General features: G+C 40.2%; 1 protein-coding gene across 1 annotated transcript in view; it reads right to left on the reverse strand.

Moving 5' to 3' along the window:
- Positions 1-19,351, reverse strand: part of CDK19 (cyclin dependent kinase 19) — a 234,114-nt gene that overhangs the window by 93,044 nt on the left and 121,719 nt on the right. Inside the window, 1 exon segment of the mRNA XM_077812943.1 lies at positions 10,508-10,618. Coding sequence (XP_077669069.1) covers positions 10,508-10,618 — 111 coding nt within the window.

The following is a 19,351-nucleotide window of genomic DNA, read 5'->3' on the forward strand; positions in this document are numbered from 1 at the left end:
GGTCATGGGATTCATAAGGACAAAACAATTTAAAGACCACAGTTACTGTAGGGATAAGTAATCATTCTCACCTTGAGTCTTCGTCAGTATGGATCCCACTTATGGTGATGGACTAGCAGTTCCCAGATTAATAAAGGAGGGTCTGAGGAGTTCTAGCTACAGAACTGCTCTCCCAAATTTGGCATTTGATTTGCTCTCTGATCCAGAGCCTAATGTTTATTAAAGATATAAAATTAGGTCCCCGTGCCTGCCTTGTGGGTCTTTGAAGAGGATGCCTCGGCTCTAGTTGAGTGGACCCTGTTGCCTGAGGGAAGGGGCATATCTGCTAGTTGGCAGCAAGATGTAATGCACTGAATGATCTACTTGGATAATCTCTAGGAAGAGGGTGATTCAGGAATTGTTTGGGGAATCCCTGAGAGGAGATGGGGAATGGACATCTGGAGATAGGTCTCATCTTAATTCTGGAAAGAGTATGGGGTGAAGAGAAGGAAGATTAAATATGTTCTAGAGATGATGGTGACATCTCAGTGGGAGGATAAGACATTACCAGTACTGAGGGTTTAATTCTTTCTTGTGCCAGAGAAACCGGTACTAGTGGCATCAGAACTGAGGCCAGTGCCAGGGGCTCAATGTCAGTAGGTAGGAATAGGCCTGTAATGCTGTTGTGGACTACTGTACTGGGGATCTTGGTACCTACAAAGAATCTTTGTTTCAATACCAGAATAGATTTGGTGCCATTTGGCCCAGTGAGCCTTTGGGTTCATCCCTATTTACAGGGATACTTGAGGATTGGGATCAATAGGAAAAGAGTCCCTTTTTGGCATAAGAGAACACCTTTCAAAACTCAATTAACCCCTTATGGATGGCTAAAACTCTACCTCCTGAAGCCAAGTATCTCTGGAGTGATAAGTTCTGGTAAAGAAGGACCAGCACACAGCGCAATGGTCTGGATCCATGGCTCTTGAAAAAGAAAAGACACCAACTGTGTCCATCAGTTAATGGAATAAGTCCATCACATGATTGGTATGGCTTGAAGTCAGAGGGTTTAGACTCGGCCATTACACAGGCAGGCACGTTGGCACTAATTAGTACTCAGGCGAAAGACAGAAAATCTAAAGAAAACAAAAAAGAGCTACCATGACGGTAGAAAAATGCTCCTGAACTAATTATGGTAACTACTAATATTTACATCATTACTTTAATGAAGGGGCACTATGGGGTAGCAGGTGAACACTAAAAAGTTTCCTCTCGCTGTCAGTGACGGCAAAAGGGAAGTGAGAGGCAGTCAGAGCCACTCTGCCCTATATGCCCTTAGTTGCGAGGTGGAGTGCACAAGGACATACATTGCACAGGTGTGGTCCCAACAGATACTGGTACTCAAAAGGTTCCAATCTCATGTGCATAAGGTGCAGCGCACCATAACTCAGATTCTCACAGACTGAGATTCAAAGAACCATGCATAACAAGCCAACTTTCAATGAGCTTTTTTCAGGATGAAATTCATACAGACCATTTACATACATTTATTTAGAGCAATTCAAGGTATTAATTTGAGCAGCGACAAGACTGAATTACTTGAATTTTCAGTAGAAGCTGCCTAATTCAAACTTTTTTTCCCAGCTTTGAAGCTTTAGATATCAGGCCGTAACAAGAAGTTGTGTCTACATTAGACATCGTTCTCACCATTGCTACCACTGGTGAAGTTCCTCTGGGGGGAGAGTTAACATAGGCCAGCCACTGGTATTTTAGACACCATGTCATTGAACCATACTCAGACCAGCTTTTGATGACACAGTGGGGTTAAAAAACTGGCAACTCCTTGTCAACACTAATATTCTCATTGTTGCTTCCACAAGTGATGATGATGGTGGGAAATACAGAAAAATGCCTAGTACAGACAAAGCCATAAGGTTACTAGTTCTTGCTGCCCCAACATACAATTAGTAAATAAACACCAAACTCCTACAGCTGGGTATCCAAATGCCTGAATATTCTGATAACACTAAATGAAACCCTTAAGAGATCATTTTACATATTAGATAGGAACTTCCCCTGAAGTTTTTCTTTTCAGTCATGTCACAGAAGGAGTTTGAGAGCGAGAACAGGGAGTTCCTTGCTCCCAGTACTGTGAATTGTTCCTTGGACAAGAAGAAAAGGAGTACTTGTGGCACCTTAGAGACTAACCAATTTATTTGAGCATGAGCTTTCGTGAGCTACAGCTCACTTCATCGGATGCATACCGTGGAAACTGCAGCAGACTTTATATACACACAGAGAATATGAAACAATACCTCCTCCCACCCCACTGTCCTGCTGGTAATAGCTTATCTAAAGTGATCATCAAGTTGGGCCATTTCCAGCACAAATCCAGGTTTTCTCACCCTCCACCCCCCCACACACAAATTCACTCTAGAACTCTCTTATGTACTTCAAAGAGCTTTTCAAAAGATGCTGCTGCTAATTACAACAATTTTTTAAAAAATTTTAAAAACCAATCTTTTATTGGTATACAATCAAAAATTTAGAAGCAGCAATAAAATATGTAGAGGTTACCATGTCAAAGACCCACACACCAAAGCAATTAGTGAAAGCTTAGTCCTTTCTCATGGAGCATGTACTGATAAAAGCATTTCAGTGGATCCATTTCAAAACTAGCTAATGATCTTTGCAAGAAACCAATCCTTACAAAAATATTTTTTTAAAACCAGACCATATCATTGCATGTAGAGAAATCCCCACCATAAAAGAACAACGCTGGTTAGGGATACTTAAATGAAACAAACGCATAGCCATCTTGAGCAAGGTTTGCGAAAGAACACAAATGAGAGGTAGATGTTAAAAAATTATAACTATAAAAGAGTCAGGGACTTAATACTGTATTAAAGTTTGTTGGAAAGTTATCTAACCCTCTCTGGAGAGATTCTCCTTTAAAGGTCTAATCAAAGCCTACTGTCCCGTACTAAGTGCAGCTTTACTTTCTTTCCAATCCCACCCAATTTTACAAGTCAATTATAATTGATAGTTTCCCTCAACAGAGGTAGATGGGTCTCTCAAATTCCATTTCCTACAAAACAAAAGCAAAAACTACAGTTACTGCTGTCTCCAGTAGAGACAGTCTTACACTATTCTACACACTTGATCTGATCCTGTCCCACTTACAATTTCAGTACTGAGTAAAATTTAAATGTAAGATATATTCAAGACCAAGGGATTGGGATACAGAATATTTCACTGCTATGTCACTGAACTGAATCAATCTTAAGAGTGACCATCTTTGTCCATTGCTAGGAGGAGATCATCAACTAATATAATCAGTAAAAACAACGAGGAGTCCTTGTGGCACCTTAGAAACTAACACATTTATTTGGGCATAAGCTTTTGTGGGCTAAAACTCACTTCATCAGATGTATGGAGTGGAAAATACAGTAGAGAGGTATAAATACACAGCATATGAAAAGGTGGGAGTTGCTTTACCAAGTGGGGGGTCAGTGCTAACGAGCCAATTCAATTAAGGTGGAAGTGGGCTATTAACAGTTGACAAGAAGGGAGGAAAAATCACTTTTGTAGTGCTACAACTCCTCATTTTTGCTGACACAGACTAACACGGCTACCATGCTACTATAATCAGTGTTATTTCTGCCCCAAATCCAGTCTATTATCAAATTATTGAAGCTCAAGGAAATTGAAAAATCAAGAAATTGCCAGAGTTGCTTTGTTACAACCTTCCCAATGACGTTGCCTAAAAATGGTAGATAAGATACAGGTTCACAGTTAACACGACTGACAACATCATGAGTTGATTTCTTGAAAACTGACTTATTTAAGAGCTGCTGGAAGCACTGTTCTTCCTTCACCCAGGGAAACACTGACAATATCTATCAACAATGGACCCAGTACTTCCCAACTGGCCTGCAAAACCTGGTAAGAAAAAAGGTCCAAACTGAAAGCTGCTGAAACCTCCCATTATGGTGAACATAAGAACAGCCATACTGGGTCAGACCAATGGTCCATTTATCCCAGTATCCTGTCTTCCAACAATGGCTGGTGCCAAATGCTTCAGAGGGAACAAACAGAACAGGGCAATTTATTGAGTGATCCATCCTTTGTCATCCAGTCCCAGTTTCTGACAGTCAGAGGTTAGGGACACCCAAAGGATAGTGCGTCCTTGACCATTTTGGCTAGTAGACATTGATAGACCTATCCTCCATGAAGTTAGTTAATTCTTTTTTGGATCAGCATATAAGCACTGAACACCTCACAACCCCTCACACCATGTCCAGCATAGTTTTCACTGTGTCTTTTTTCTTAGAACCTATGAAATGTTATACCAGCTTAGATCAGTGACCCTTCTCTTCCAGCATACCATCTTCCACAGTAGCAGAAAAACTGTCAGTCTGGCAGAGCAGACACAAAAGCAGCCTTCAGCAAGTACTATAGCATTGAGGAAAGGGGGAAGGATGAAGCCTAGCCAGAACTACCCTTCCTCCCTCAGTGTCTCCAGACCCAGAACTCTGTAGGGGTGAGCCTCACACCTTCTGGGGATGCTAGGGCCCCTAAGCTATGTGAGAAGGAGTAAGAACCAGGAATGAACCTGCACCCCCCCCCACGCCTTGCCCTTGCTGAGAGAAACTTTTTCACAGCCCTGTTAACCTGACCTATGTTTGCAGCATAGACCAGTCTTAAGCCTGTTGAAGATAAGCTACTCAGGCTATCCTTCAAACTTTTAAAACTAGCAGATCTCATCTGCTTCCTCCTCATTTTTATTCATGATGAGAAAAGAAAGATGAATTTTCCAGTTTCTTCAACTCCCAATCAATTTATCAACTTTGAATGAATTAGTCCAAATGAAGAAAATATTCCTTTTGTGCCTACAGAAGAGGCTATTGCTGTCAGAAGTTGGTTTAGCACTTCAGCAAACTCAGGTCCCAAGTGCTTACCATGAGACTTCCATCTGTTCAATGGTGTGATTTTCTTTAAATTGAAAACTGAGCCTATCAAAGCTGAGGTAGGGAAAAGCTATAAAATAGGAGTATCTAAGTGGGCTCTGTGATCCATCTTGATGAGTTACGTGTTGGTGTCTCTTGGAGTCAGAAGCTAGGCCCCAATACCTTGGATGACTTTGCAAGTCTCTTACACCCAGTAGCACAGCCTCTAGGTCCCCACAGGATTAAGCCCTTAATACAGTATATGAACTGTTGTGCCACATTTACAAAGCTTGACCTCAAAAGCTGAATGTTTTTCCCAATTCTTTCTTTACCTAGAAAAGCAGCCTTTTACTCAAAGTTTTTGTAGAAACTCATGGATTCAACATTTTTATTTAAATATTTTAAGAGATTATAATAAATTTAGGTCTTGACATATTTTGTATTAAATTCAGTTTTTAGTTTAAACTGACTTTTAAAAACAAATGATAATTTAATAACAAAATTTTAAAAATCCAATTTAAATAAAAAATCTGATTTTTTTTAAATCATCAATCTTTATCCACCGTAGATCAGAGGATTCTTGCTGAAATATTTGACAATACTTGACCGTGGTCAAATAATAGGTGGTCAATTAACTGGCTTGCCAAGCCTACATTTAAGTAATGTAAAAATATTTGGGCTTGAGCTATCCTTATGAGTAAGAGCTAAAATCAGACTTAATGTAACCAAGTAAAACCAATGGAATTGCACCAGATCTGAGTATGACTTAAATATTGGAAAATGTTGATGGAATCCACTTAAATTTGCAGTACTATATGTACTTACTAGCACGCGCTTCACCACCATTATTAAATTAATAGTAAGAATACAAGACTATTTCCTTGAAAGTTTGATATGTGAAATTGTAAATCTTTATTTGAATGCTGAGTCAATTGGAATTAGGAAGTTTGGATCCAAAGAGGATCCTTTGTGCTTTCTTTCTAAACTAAATGAGGATAATAGGATTTCTCATTTCTATTACTAGATGAAAATCATATATTAAAGACAACCCCTGCATCCTTATAACCTTTTTCTTTAATTTAAAAAGGCAGACTATGTGTAATAGATTAACATCCAACATTATTTCATATCATATGCAACAACTATTTTTTATTTTAACAGTTTCACTGGTATCTGCAGATAAACTCATTGAGGATCAGCTCTGAGCCATAAGCTACAGAAGGAAAGATATCTCACCAATTCAGGACAGAAAAATGGATATTAATTTTCTTTAAGAGCAGGAATCTAGTTAAGCAAATAGAAAGGATGAATAATATAATACATAGGATGGAGAGATCTGTTGAATATTTCAATCAAACAGCATGTAAAGGGAATATTAATATTAAAAAGGTAATGGTGTAACACCGACAGGCCCCCCTCATCCGCAGGTGGGATTAAACCTGGGACCTCTGGAGCTAAATGCATGAGCCTCTACTGCATGAGCTAAAAGCCATGTAGTTCTTAACTAAGGGTGTAGAGCAGACTCATTAATTTCTCTCTAAGTGGCCTCAATGCCAGTCAATGGGACAGAGAACCAAACCCAGAAGTTGGGTGGGTTACAATGGCATATGGTTTATTGGTGTAGCTGGGAATCCTACACATTTCTGACCTGCTGGAAGGTAATAAATACATAACTGTTACCCATAAAAACCTCATCTCTAGCCAGATCTCATCTGTGGCCTTTAAAAAAAATGTTACTAAGAAAAGTTGAATTTAGTGGCCATCACACATTTAATTTGTTTCTTATAAATTTTAAAAGTGATGTCAAATGCTTATGACCCAGAAAGGAAGTGACATGCAGCAGTATAAAACCTTAAACTAGGACAGAATAAGGAAAATTATATGAAAACTGAATAGGTCAACAAAGTTCCTTAATTATAAAACAGAAAGAGAGACATTTAAAATTGTCTTTTTAAAAAATTTTACATGGTAAGCATTGGGCATTGCAGAAAACAGGTAGAAGGTTTAGGTATTTACACTTTTCTTGGATATGTTTAATCCATGAAACACATTTTATAGGACGGTACAGTCATACATGTGGATTCGAAAGGAGCAATTGCAAACATAGCCATCATTCTGCACATGGTCTTTATGACTAGCTCAGTGATATGTAAAACTAATAATACTTCTAATCTGAAGATCATTAAATCAAGAAAGACAACCTGGATTTAAATTAGATTAAAAGTGACCAAAAAGAATAGCCATTAGACTTTGTAAGGAAAATACATCCCCAAGAGAGGAATAAGGGTTGGCTAACCTAACTTCAGGTTGCATCATTTGAAAGATAGACTGAAAGAACACAGGATAGGCTTTAAAAACATACGGAAACCATATGTGGATTATATTGAGGATTTGGGAATTAAAGTATAAAACCAAGTATGACTATGTATTGGTTCAACGAATTGCTACATGGCCAAAGTTTATGCTTTCTTGCTTCTTCAAATCATGTGAATTATTTTGTTTTGCCTGTCTGGTAAAATTTGGGAGGTGTTTTGGGGATTCAGTGTGATTATATTAGCTAGTGAGTGAGTAGTTAATATGTTTGCAGGGGGGGATAATACAAATATTGATAAAGACTTAAATGTTTTTAAGTTATTACAGCTCTCTTCGCCTCTTCCTTATGCCAACCACAGATGCTAACAAGATAAATTACAACTACTAACATAAATTACAAGTAAACTTTGTAGTTTACTACATTTGTCACCAAATGTGAGGTGATCTATGATATATCTGTATTAAAAACGCTGAACAAAAATAAGTAGTGTTTGTTTTTGCCCATCACAAAAGTATTTTAATAAAATATAATCATCATCTGAATCCAAAGACTCTTCCCCTTAACGACTGGGCTTCTATTCATAATTTTTGTTCATTAAAATAGGTTGAATTTTTATTGTACTACAAAATATATAGAAGAAGATAATATCCGGCATACTTCATTATTCATCTCTGGCCAAAATTTTCTAGCATAGGAGCCTAAAGATAACCACTTTAATTAAAGTGGCCTGATCTTTATAAGTGATGCGCATTTACAGTTCCCACTGAAGCCATTAAGAGTTGCAGATGATTAGCAACTTTAATGATCAGGACACACTAATTTAGGTGCTTAAATATGGATTTGGGTAACTAACTTTAGGCACCCAAATTTGAAAATGTTGATCATCTGTGTATCTCTCTTTAGTGAAAGCACATCTATTATCCCACAATTTAAAATATATATATATATTTTCAGATGGATATAGGCATTAAATATACTTATTTTGTTTGGGGTAACACTGTGAGAGTATATAGTATTGTTTAGTAAAAAACCTATGCAAAACAAGTAAGTTCTCTTCCCCAAAAGGTTTAAGGGCTCAAGTTGTGCAGTACAGGAAATGCAAAACATCACAACACAGAAACAAGTGGACATTACTACTGAAATGATTCACAAAATGTGGGATTTTAAGGAGCTTTTTGAAGGAGGAGTGTGAAGGAGCTTTACGTACGTTAACTGGGAGGCTGTTGGAGGCAGCATGAAAAAAGACACAAAGTTGGGAGTGAGCAAAAGAGACAAAGGGGGAAGTTAGGAGTGATGCTGGGGAGAAATGGAAGGAACAAGAGGCTTTTAGAGGAGATGAGGCCAAAGCTTTAGGCGAGAACCAAGTTATGGAGAGCCTTGAATGTAACTAATTTTATGCAGAGGAAGAGGGAAAGTTCTTGTAAAGATTAAAAAGTGGAGAGACATGATCAGGTGCATGGGAAAGGAAAATTATTTGATTACCACATATTGCACAGAAAGGAGTAAGGAGAAAGTCAGAGGCCAGAAACTGCTAGGGTAACAAACATTACATCTCAAATAATATATATCAATTAACCAAACTGGGACTATGACTAAACAACAGCCAGACCCATAAGGAGTGGTGAGAACATTAAAACATAGTGATTCCTCATCTATTAGCCATGTGGTGTTTTTTTTTTTTTTTACACAATATGAATACCACACACACAAAAAATTTAGAATAGCAAAGGTTGGTGAAAAGGGTTCTTGAACATGCCACTCAATGCAGCAGTAAAATGGTTCTTGTGGTTACTCTAAAAAACAAAAAGAAAAGGAGTACTTGTGGCACCTTAGAGACTAACCAAGTTTCAGAGTAGCAGCCGTGTTAGTTTGTATTCACAAAAAGAAAAGGAGTACTTGTGGCACATTAGAGACTAACAAATTTATTTGAGCATAAGCCCACTGAATGCATCCGATGAAGTGAGCAGTAGCTCACAAAAGCTTATGCTCAAATAAATTTGTTAGTCTCTAAGGTGCCACCAGTACTCCTTTTCTTTTTTCTAAAAAACAAGTAAATTCAACTGATGGACAGAATTATTTAAATTATATGCATGTAAAATTATAATATGTAGAATGGAAATATATGTAGAGTACACACATTTTTGTGTAATTTGATTTTGATGAACCTTCAGAAGTGACTCAGTGCAAGACTGTCACCATTTCAGAGCAAGTTGATTCAACTAGATTATATGCAGGAGGATTAAATCTCATGAGTTGATCAGAGTGATCTAAGTTTTCTTTTACTTTGTGCATAGTCTGTGTTTACTTTCCTCAGTAGTGAACTTCTGATAATGTCTTGTATAAATAGCTCTCATTATCTAATATACTTGTAATTACAAGCAATTCAACAATCTGCCACTGACATTAAACATATTGTTAGTAATGCTAACTTCCATATTAGTGATGCCTTTGTAATAACATTGAGACTGACAATGGTAAGGACAGAAGTGGGAAGAACATTTTCAAAGGAACTTATTCACCACAAATTACTCTTAGGATGTTTTGTTCTCTTCTGGGCCTGAGCCAAGCCCCCAGATCTAAGCAGCCCATATATTTTGGATGGGGAAATGGAGCTTGAGAATCTGTACCCAAATCCAAAACACAATGTTGTAACAAACCTCAGTCTATAACAGATCAAACCAAATATCATTAGACTTTTGGTGGAAAAATTCCCTTTCTGCCATTGACATGCTATCACTATGAGGAAATGGGCGAGAGATGTAAGTTTTCATTTTAAAAAATCTCCAGAAATCATTTCATATCCTACTCTAAACTCAGTGGAACAGGCCTCACTCATAGCAACATTACAAATTCAGACATTAATAAACTTTGAAATTAGAGTGTAAGACAACTGGATTTTGGTTTTCCACACTAGATATTGATATGGGAAGCCAGTAAACTAATCTCTCTCTCTCACTTAATTTTTGTAACAAAAGTTGCAAAAAGAAAGCGTGGAAAGCTTCTTCACACTTCTATTTTAGGGTGACAATTTGGGAACCCCATAACCTATTCCCTTCAAATCTGGTAAGAATATTCAATCTTGCCTTCAAAGCTAATCTTCATTTTTGAAGCTGATATGGCATTTTTCATGGATATTAGAGGGAAGGCCAAAACTGGGCTTATAATACATGCTCAGTTACAACCTTAACTATATTATACACAGACACATATCAGTGTCACATATGAATGTTGTATAAATATTTTAAAAATACAGGAAAATTGCACTTACCCACAAATCATGTTCAGCATAATCAAACAGCAGCCAAACCTTTCTATCACTGTGAGAAAGGAAAACCTTCTGTAATGCAATCACATTGGGGTGCTTCAATTCTCTTAAAAGCTGTAAGTAAAGACACAAAAAAGTCAGTATTTCTGCAGCTACAAAAACCACCATTTACATGATTTCAGTTTGCAATGCAAAGTATCTAATGACAAAGGCAACTGTGTTACCAGAAGTGGAGACATGGATAACTATGGTAGGTCATAGCCATGCAAGGTACTTGTAACAAAGTAAGTTTGATCCCACAGACAACATACCCAAAGCAATTCAGTACATTATTGCTATTAATTTCAGAAAGGGCTAGATTGTGCCTAGCTAGGACACGGAGGGAGAGTGATGTGCAGTAAGAATAGCATAAAGAGCCATCCCAACACCAATGGCCTGCTGATGGGTCAAACAGAATTGGAGTTTAGGGGCAACTACATTTCTATTTCTATTGGGAGAAACACACACACCCTGGCTAGCCTCATAAAGGTGTACAGCAATGAACAACCTGCATATGTCAAGCAGCTCAGGAAGGCATGCTGCACAGTGCCTCATGGTGTTCCCCCTGGGGTGGTGTGACTGTGCTTAAATGGCACAATTGAGTCTGAAGGATGTATATCATGCTGTATGCTTAAAACAGCAGTTTTTCACCACCGGCACATGGCTATTATTAGTAAACATTTCTGTTATTACACACACACACATACCCCCCCACACACACCTACAAACACACACCCCCTATGTTAAAAGGACATTAAGGTTGCAAAGTCAAACACTCAAAAATTAAGAAATGTCAGCTACACAGGCAACTTTAATTCTATGTGGAGCAGCACTAGAGGGACATGAAACACACTTTGCCACTGCATTTCACAGATATTTGCTGACAGCAGGGGAATGCTGAAACTCAGGAATCTTGCGTTCCATTCCAGCCTCTGGACAGGAGTGTGCTCTATGGAGCACAAAGTCTTCTGCCCGTTCCCCACAAGCTTGACCCATTCTGCCACATCCACTCCAGACTGTCCACGTCCCCATCCTGACTCTCACTACTGGCTCCTTGCACCGTCTCCTCGTTTAACCAGTCCCAATCTCACTTCTCAGGCTTCCCATCCCAATCCCAGCGCTCAGACAGCCCTAGTTTCCCCCTCTGGACTCACTCTCCCAGTCTTCCTCCTAGTCCCCACTCCCAGTCTGTGTTCCTTGCTCAGAGAATCCCAGGTCTCCCCACTCACACCCAACTCTTTGCCCCCTGTCCCCTTGCCCAGCCAGTTCCATTCCCCTACTCTGGCTCCTTGTCCCATCCGTCTGTGTCCTCTGCATACCGAGTCCAGTTGCCTTCCTCCTTCCCCCCACCCCACAAGCTCAGAGTCCCAGTCTCCTGGAATAGAATTCTTGCCCAATCAGTCCCCTCATCACCACCACCAACTGGCTCCTTGTCCAGTCAGTCTCAGTTCTCCCCTCAGATCCTTGTCCAATCTCAGTTCCTCCCCTTCCTCGCATCCTGGCTCTTCGTCAGATCCCATGTCTCTTCCCCTCATCTCCTTTCTCCCACCCCACTGGTTCCCAGTTTGTCTCCTTCCCAACTAATTCCACTCTCCCTCCCACCCCCAGTTTCCCTCTCCCACTAAGACTCCTTGTCCCAGTCTGCTTCTCTCCACCCTTGGATCTGGCTCTTGTCTCCTCTGTATTTGAATCCAGCAGCTTCCTCCTCCATGCTGTCTGGACCCAGCTGGGGCATCAGTCACTGCACAGGAGAGATGATCTTGCTGTTGTCAGTTTCTGTTCCCGGCCCCAGCCTGGCCCATGGCAGCAATTGCATAGAAAGTCCTGCTCAGAACCGTGTAGCCCCTGGCTGAAGCATATTCAGTGCAGATGAGGTTTTTTTTACTGTAAAGCTCTAGCAAGTCTCTACTGAACACATGCAAACTGGGATTTTTCCAAGACTTATAACTTGCCCAAAGTTGGGCAGATCTTCACAGGGATGGCAAAAGTTGCAATCCTGAGAATAAGGCCAATCCATGTCAAATTTCAAGTCTCTGCTCCAAAGCATGGCTATGCTTGAAGTTTTCAAAGACAACATCACCAGAATTTTTAACTTGGTCAAGACAACATACTTTTCCTTAGTCTCATTCTCAGAAAAGACTGAACTCTTTTGATGGAAATTCCCTCCCCCTCTGCTCACCTCCCAAAAAACATCAATCTGAGGCAGAGACCCAGCATGAAAAATTTCACCCAAAATGTTAAAGAATGGCAAAGTTATAAGCAACTGAAAACAGTCTTATAATAAAAAAAAACGAGAAGTCCTTGTGGCACCTTAGAAAATAACAAATTTATTTGGGGATAAGCTTTCGTGGGATATAACCCACTTCATCGGATGCATGGAGTGGAAAATACAGTAAGCAGGTATAAATATACAGCACATGAAAAGATGGGAGTTTCCATACTAAGTGGGGGTCAGTGCTAATGAGGCCAAATCAATTAGGGTGGATGTGGCTCATTCCCAGCAGTGGACAAGAAAGTGTGAGTATCAACAGAGGGGAAATTATTTTTTGTAGTGACCCAGCCACTCCCAGTCTTTATTCAGGACTAATTTGATGGTGTCAAGTTTGCAAATTAATTCCAGTTCTTCTGTTTCTGAAGTTTTTTTGTTGAAGAATGGCGACTTTTAAATCTCAGAGCGGTAGCTGTGTTAGTCTGTATCAGCAAAAACAACACGGAGTCCTTGTGGCACCTTAGAGACTAACAAATGTATTTGGGCATAAGCTTTCGTGGGCTAGAACCCACTTCATCAGATGCATGGAGTGGAAAATACAGCAGCAAGTATATATATTGTGACAGGGTCGGGCCAGATGGCTACAGGAGAGTAATAGATATATTAGCCCTAGGTTAAGTAGGTCCCTTTTCCCTGGGTAAGGTAATAGGGAGGTTCCAGAACAATCAGGAACCTTCTGGAGACAATTAAGACAGACAGGCTGATTGACTGCAGGTGTTCTAATGAAGAAGCTGTTAGAATCAATTAAGGCAGGCTAATCAGGTCACCTGGGTTTAAAAAGGAGCTCACTTCAGTTTGTGGTGCGCATGTAAGGAGCTGGGAGCAAGAGGCACTAGGAGCTGAGATTGAGAACGCATACTGTTGGAGGACTGAGGAGTTACAAGCATTATCAGACACCAGAAGGAAGGTCCTATGGTGAGGAGAAAGAAGGCGTTGGGAGGAGGCCATGGGGAAGTAGCCCAGGGAGTTGTAGCTGTCACACAGCTGTTCCAGGAGGCACTCTAGACAGCTGCATTCCACAGGGCCCTGGGCTGGAACCCAGAGTAGAGGGCGGGCCTGGGTTCCCCCCAAACCTCCCAACTCCTGGTCAGACACAGAAGGAGTTGACCTAGACTGTGGGTTCACGAAAATGGCCAAATTGAAGGCTGCTGTGAAGCTCCAAGGCGAGCAAATCTGCCAATAAGCGCAAGACCCACCAAGGTAGAGGAGGAACTTTGTCACAACATACACAGTAATGAAAAGATGGGAGTTGCCTTACCAAGAGGGGGGCCAGTCTAAAGAGACAATTCAATTAACAGTAGAATACCAAGGGACGAAAAATCACCTTTTTAGTGATCACACCTTCTTGTCAACTGTTTGAAATGGACCGCCCTCATTACCACTACAAAAGTGATTTTTCCTCCCTTTGTATTCTACAGTTAATTGAATTGTCTCATCAGACTGACCCCCTGCTTGATAAGGCAACTCCCATCTTTTCATGTAATATGTATATATATACCTGCCACTGTGTTTTCCACTCCATGCATCTGATGAAGTGGGTTCTAGACCATGAAAGCTTATGCCCAAATAAATTTGTTAGTCTCTAAGGTGCCACAAGGACTCTTAGTTGACTTTTAAGTCTGTTATTGAGTATCCAGGGAGATTGAAGTGCTCTCCTACTGGTTTTTGAATGTTACAATTCTTGATGTCTGATTTGTGTCCATTTATTCTTTTACGTAGAGACTGTCCAGTTTGGCCAATGTACGTGGCAGAGGGGCATTGCTGGAACATGATGGCATATATCACATTGGTAGATGTGCAGGTGAACAAGCCCCTGATGGTGTGGCTGATGTGGTTGGGTCCTATGATGGTGTCCCTTGAATAGATATGCGGACAGAGTTGGCAACGGGGTTTGTTGCAGGGGTTGGTTCCTGGGTTAGTGTTTCTGTTGTGTGGTGTGTTGTTGCTGGTGAGTATTTGCTGCAGGTTGGGGGGCTGTCTGTACATGAGGACTGGCCTGTCTCCCAACGTCTGTGAGAGTGAGGGATCGTCCTTCAGGATAGGTTGTAGATCCATGATGATGCGCTGGAGAGGCTTTAGTTGGGGGCTGTAGGTGATGGCTAGTGGCATTCTGTTACTTTCTTTGTTGGGCCTGTCCTGTAGTAGGTAACTTCTGGGTACCCTTCTGGCTCTGTCAATCTGTTTCTTCACTTCCCCAGGTGGGTACTGTAGTTTTAACAATGCCTGATAGAGATCCTGTAGGTGTTTGTCTCTGTCTGAGGGATTAGAGCAAATGTGGTTGTATCTGAGGGCTTGGCTGCAGACAATGGATCGTGTGATGTGGTCTGGATGAAAGCTGGAGGCATGTAGGTAAGTATAGCGGTCAGAAGGGTTCTGGTATAGGGTGGTGTTTATGTGACCATCACTTATTTGTACTGTAGTGTCCAGGAAGTGGATCTCTTGTAATGGTAAGTGGTCTTATAATGGTAAGTGTTGGGCAATCTGAATACTAACCAGGCAACCAGCCCAGCCTATAATGATAGCACCCAAAGGCAGCAATTGAGATTTGAGCTCCGTTGTGTTGGGTGCTATACAAACATAAATAAGATACAAGCTGTGTGTGTTTACAAGCTAAAATATACAAAACAGGGTAGGGGACAGGGTTGCAGCATACAAACAAATGAATCTGGTGAAGAATTGGAACAGCTTCGTTAGTTACATGGTTTGTGGTAGAAAAAGGTCTGCAGATTGTAAGCCCTTAAGGGCAAGTAGTGTCTTATCCATGTTTGTAGTGTGACCTTTGGGTGCTACCATAATATAAATATTTAATAATACATAATAAGAAAGAGAGATAGTCACTGTATTAATATTGCTTCATCTTGCTTTTACAACTTATGGTCAAATGTCTATCCACACCTAAATGATAAAAGCCTACAGGCAGGGCATCAGTACGCTGACATTATCAACCTTCTATTTTACTTGTTCCAAATCCCTGTTTTGTGATTGAGATTGAAACCCCTACTCAGCAGGGGTAACAGTCAGGGTCCGAGTAATGTTTAAGAGGACCCATAATTAAATTGTCTGTTTGAGGATCCACAACTGAATGGTAGGATAAGGGCACAGGGTTGTATACCCACGGTTTAATTCTGGTAAATAAGTTCAGCCTTTCAAAAAGGCTGGGAACCAGTGCTTTCGAAGTACCATTATGGGTAAGGTATCAGTTCTCAAAGGAACTGTGTAAGCTCATTTGAGAAGGGGATTGGTCATTTCTATTTATCAGTAAATCAACATGACCTTCATGGGCACTGCTGCTCCTGGAGTTCATGCCAGTTCCTGTTTCTCTCCTCTTATGGAAGGAGTGGAAACTGAGTCTCTTGGGAACAGAAGCCCTCATGATTGATCCTGTCCCCAAAGTCTCTGACATCTACTGCTTGCTCATTCTTCACCAAGACAAGCATGAATGTCAGTTAAAAATATTTTTCATGCTATTTAATCGTTAAAAAAATTATCCTGAATACTAATCCAGTTTGTAATTGCATTTCAAAGAGCAGAAGAGGAGGAACCAGATGGCTAAGAAGATTGACAGAATGTAAAGCGTGTTTTCCTATAAACCACTGCTTCATTTCCAGGCTAGGTCTGTAGTGATCACAGTCATTACTAGTCTCAGCAGTCAGTTTGAATAGACAAATGCTGAGGCACACTTTCAAGGCAGAGTGGGGGAAGACTTTCTGATATACTGCTGGGGTTTTCAAACCTTTTTTTATAGAGAAGACTTTATCTTAACAGAGACATTGTCTTGTGGACCACCTTGAGCACTCTTTTATTTAGCCTAAGCCCCTGCAGGATTTACAATTTCCTTGAGTTGTTAGCAGTCTAGGGCCCATGATACACAACTGAGCAGTTCAGAATCCATTTGAAAAAGAGCAGTACTAATCAGATCATGAAAACACAAATTCTATGCCATAGATCTGATGCCAATTTGCCATTATACAATGATACAGCTGAGAAATAGGAAAGAATACACAACACATGATTTACAACATATGTGCATTCTGGAATTCTAAAAACAAATATGTTACTGCCATTAAAACTAAAGAAATCTTATATCAGTGGGCACATATCAGCACAACTTGACTAGTAAGTGAAACATGTGCAAAAACAATGGAGTACCAAGAAGTTAGAGGAGAGAGATTCTTTCACACTACAGAAGCAATGATAATTTTTTTTAGGCAAGAGACACAGATACACACCAACTGATATTCTAAGCATTTTAATTAATATTTTAAAATATTTTATGTATATTATAGCATTTGAAATAAGAAGGCATGAAAAGCCCCCTTGTCCAAAGCTTCAAGATTAAACCTGAGAAGAACTAGACTATGATTAGCCTATCCACTTACAAGGATTTCATAAAACTCAGAAAAATTACTGCTTTGGTTTTATGTAAAGTATGTTGGTTTTATGTAACATATGTTTTTAATTTACTGCATAAAACTGATACATCTGATCCTAAAATTGAAGGAGTACTGCATTTAAATGGAATATCAAGAATTCTCCCTGAAAAAAGTGGTTGTGTTTTTCAGTTACTGTATAAGCCTCTGGGTAAATCTGTGTAGTCACAATCACAGAAGCCAAGAAAGTCCCACCAAATTATCTAAATTTGTTTGTGCATGTTACAAAAGTACACACTGTATACATGCTTTTTTAAATACTCATGTTCTGAAAGCCAAATTAAATATATTAACATTTCAAAAGAATGTTGAGAGGCTGCCAAGTGAAATTAACTAGGAAGATTTCTAAATAATTAAATTGTAAACGCACAAACTAAATGAAAGATCCTTACAGTAGAATCTCAGAGTCATGAATGCCTCAGGAATGGAGGTTGTTCATAACTCTGAACAAGACATTATGATTGTTCTTTCAAAACTTCACAACTGAACATTGAGTTAATACAGCTTTGAAACTTTACTATGCAGAAGAAAAATATTGCTTTTCCTTTTTTTTTTTTTAGTAGCTTATGTTTAACAGTTTGTCGGCATCCTTTCGTCTGTGAGAGATGGTGGGAATTGCAGCCTCTGATGTAGATGGTTTGCAATGTCTCATGTGACTGAATAGTTCAATATGAGATTTGCATGATCTTTAGCAATTATTGCAAATGCATGTATCTTGGTTCGGAGCTGCTTGCTTCCTATGGGCTCCTTTCTCTTCAAGCTGTAGTAGTCAGCTTCTGTCATGGACTTTGATACTCTGATGGAGAGGATAGCGCCACTTGTTACAATCACTTGCCAAGGTTTCTCACTGGTCAAGATCAATTTCAAATTCCTTCATATCTCGCTTACATATGTCTTTATAGCGAAGCTTGGGTTGTCCTGTTGTTCTTGTTTCCTCTGATAGCTCCCCATATAACATGTCCTTGGGTGTTCGTCCGTCTTCCAGCCTACTCAGATGGCCCAGCCAGAGCAGTCATCTTTGCTTGAGCAGGGCTGTCACACTTGGTAAATTTTCCCTTCAAAGAACTTCTGTGTTGGTGAGTTTATCTTGCCATTTGGTGTTGCGTATGTGGCATAAACAATGTAGGTGGAAACTGTTTAACCTTTTCTCCTGATGGGCATAAGTTGTCCGTGTTTCCCCACCATACATGACAGTGCTGAGGAGGCAAGCTTGGTATACTAGCATTTTGGTTTTCATCAGTGGTGGGCAACCTGAGGCCCATCAGGGTAGTCTGATTGTGGGCCATGAGACATTTTGCTGACATTGACCGTCCGCAGGCATGGCCCCCCGCAGCTCCCAGTGGCCGCGGTTCGCCATTCCCAGGAAGCAGCAGCCAGCACGACAGGTTGAAGGAGTTTCCCATCGGATCTTGTGTGGAGATGCACTCTATCTTTCATGTATGTCCTTAAATGCACAGTTCGAGAGTACTAATTCCAAAGAGTGTAGAGGCAAGATCACATCCTTGCTTCACTCCACTTTTCATCTCAAAGCTGTCCAAAGTGGACCCATCAAACTGGACAGTTGCTCTCATGTCGTTGTGGAATGAATGTATAAGACTTAACAGGGTTGGTGGGCATCCTATCTTTTCTAGTATGCAAATAGACCTGCTCTGCTGACTGTGTTGAATGCTTTGCTTAGGTCTACAAAGGCGGCGTACAATGGTCAGTTTTGCTCTCTTCACTTTTCTTGCAGTTGACGCAGAGAAAATATCATGTCTGTAGTTGATCTTCCAGCCCTGAATCCACACCGTGATTCAGGGTAGACATGCTTCGTCAGCTGTTGTAGGTGCACTAAGATGAATTTTGCGAAAGTTCTTCCTGCTACACTTAGCCCTGGTCTACACTAGGACTTTAGGTCGAATTTAGCAGCATTAAATCGATATAAACCTGCACCCGTCCACACGATGAAGCCCTTTATTTCAACTTAAAGGGCTCTTAAAATTGATTTCCTTACTCCACCCCTGACAAGTGGATTAGCGCTTAAATCGGCCTTGCCGGCTCGAATTTGGGGTACTGTGGACACAATTTGACGGTATTGGCCTCCGGGAGCTATCCCAGATGCTCCATTGT

Source organism: Eretmochelys imbricata, chromosome 3 (assembly GCF_965152235.1).
Source record: "Eretmochelys imbricata isolate rEreImb1 chromosome 3, rEreImb1.hap1, whole genome shotgun sequence".
Classification (NCBI taxonomy): Eukaryota; Metazoa; Chordata; order Testudines; family Cheloniidae; genus Eretmochelys; species Eretmochelys imbricata.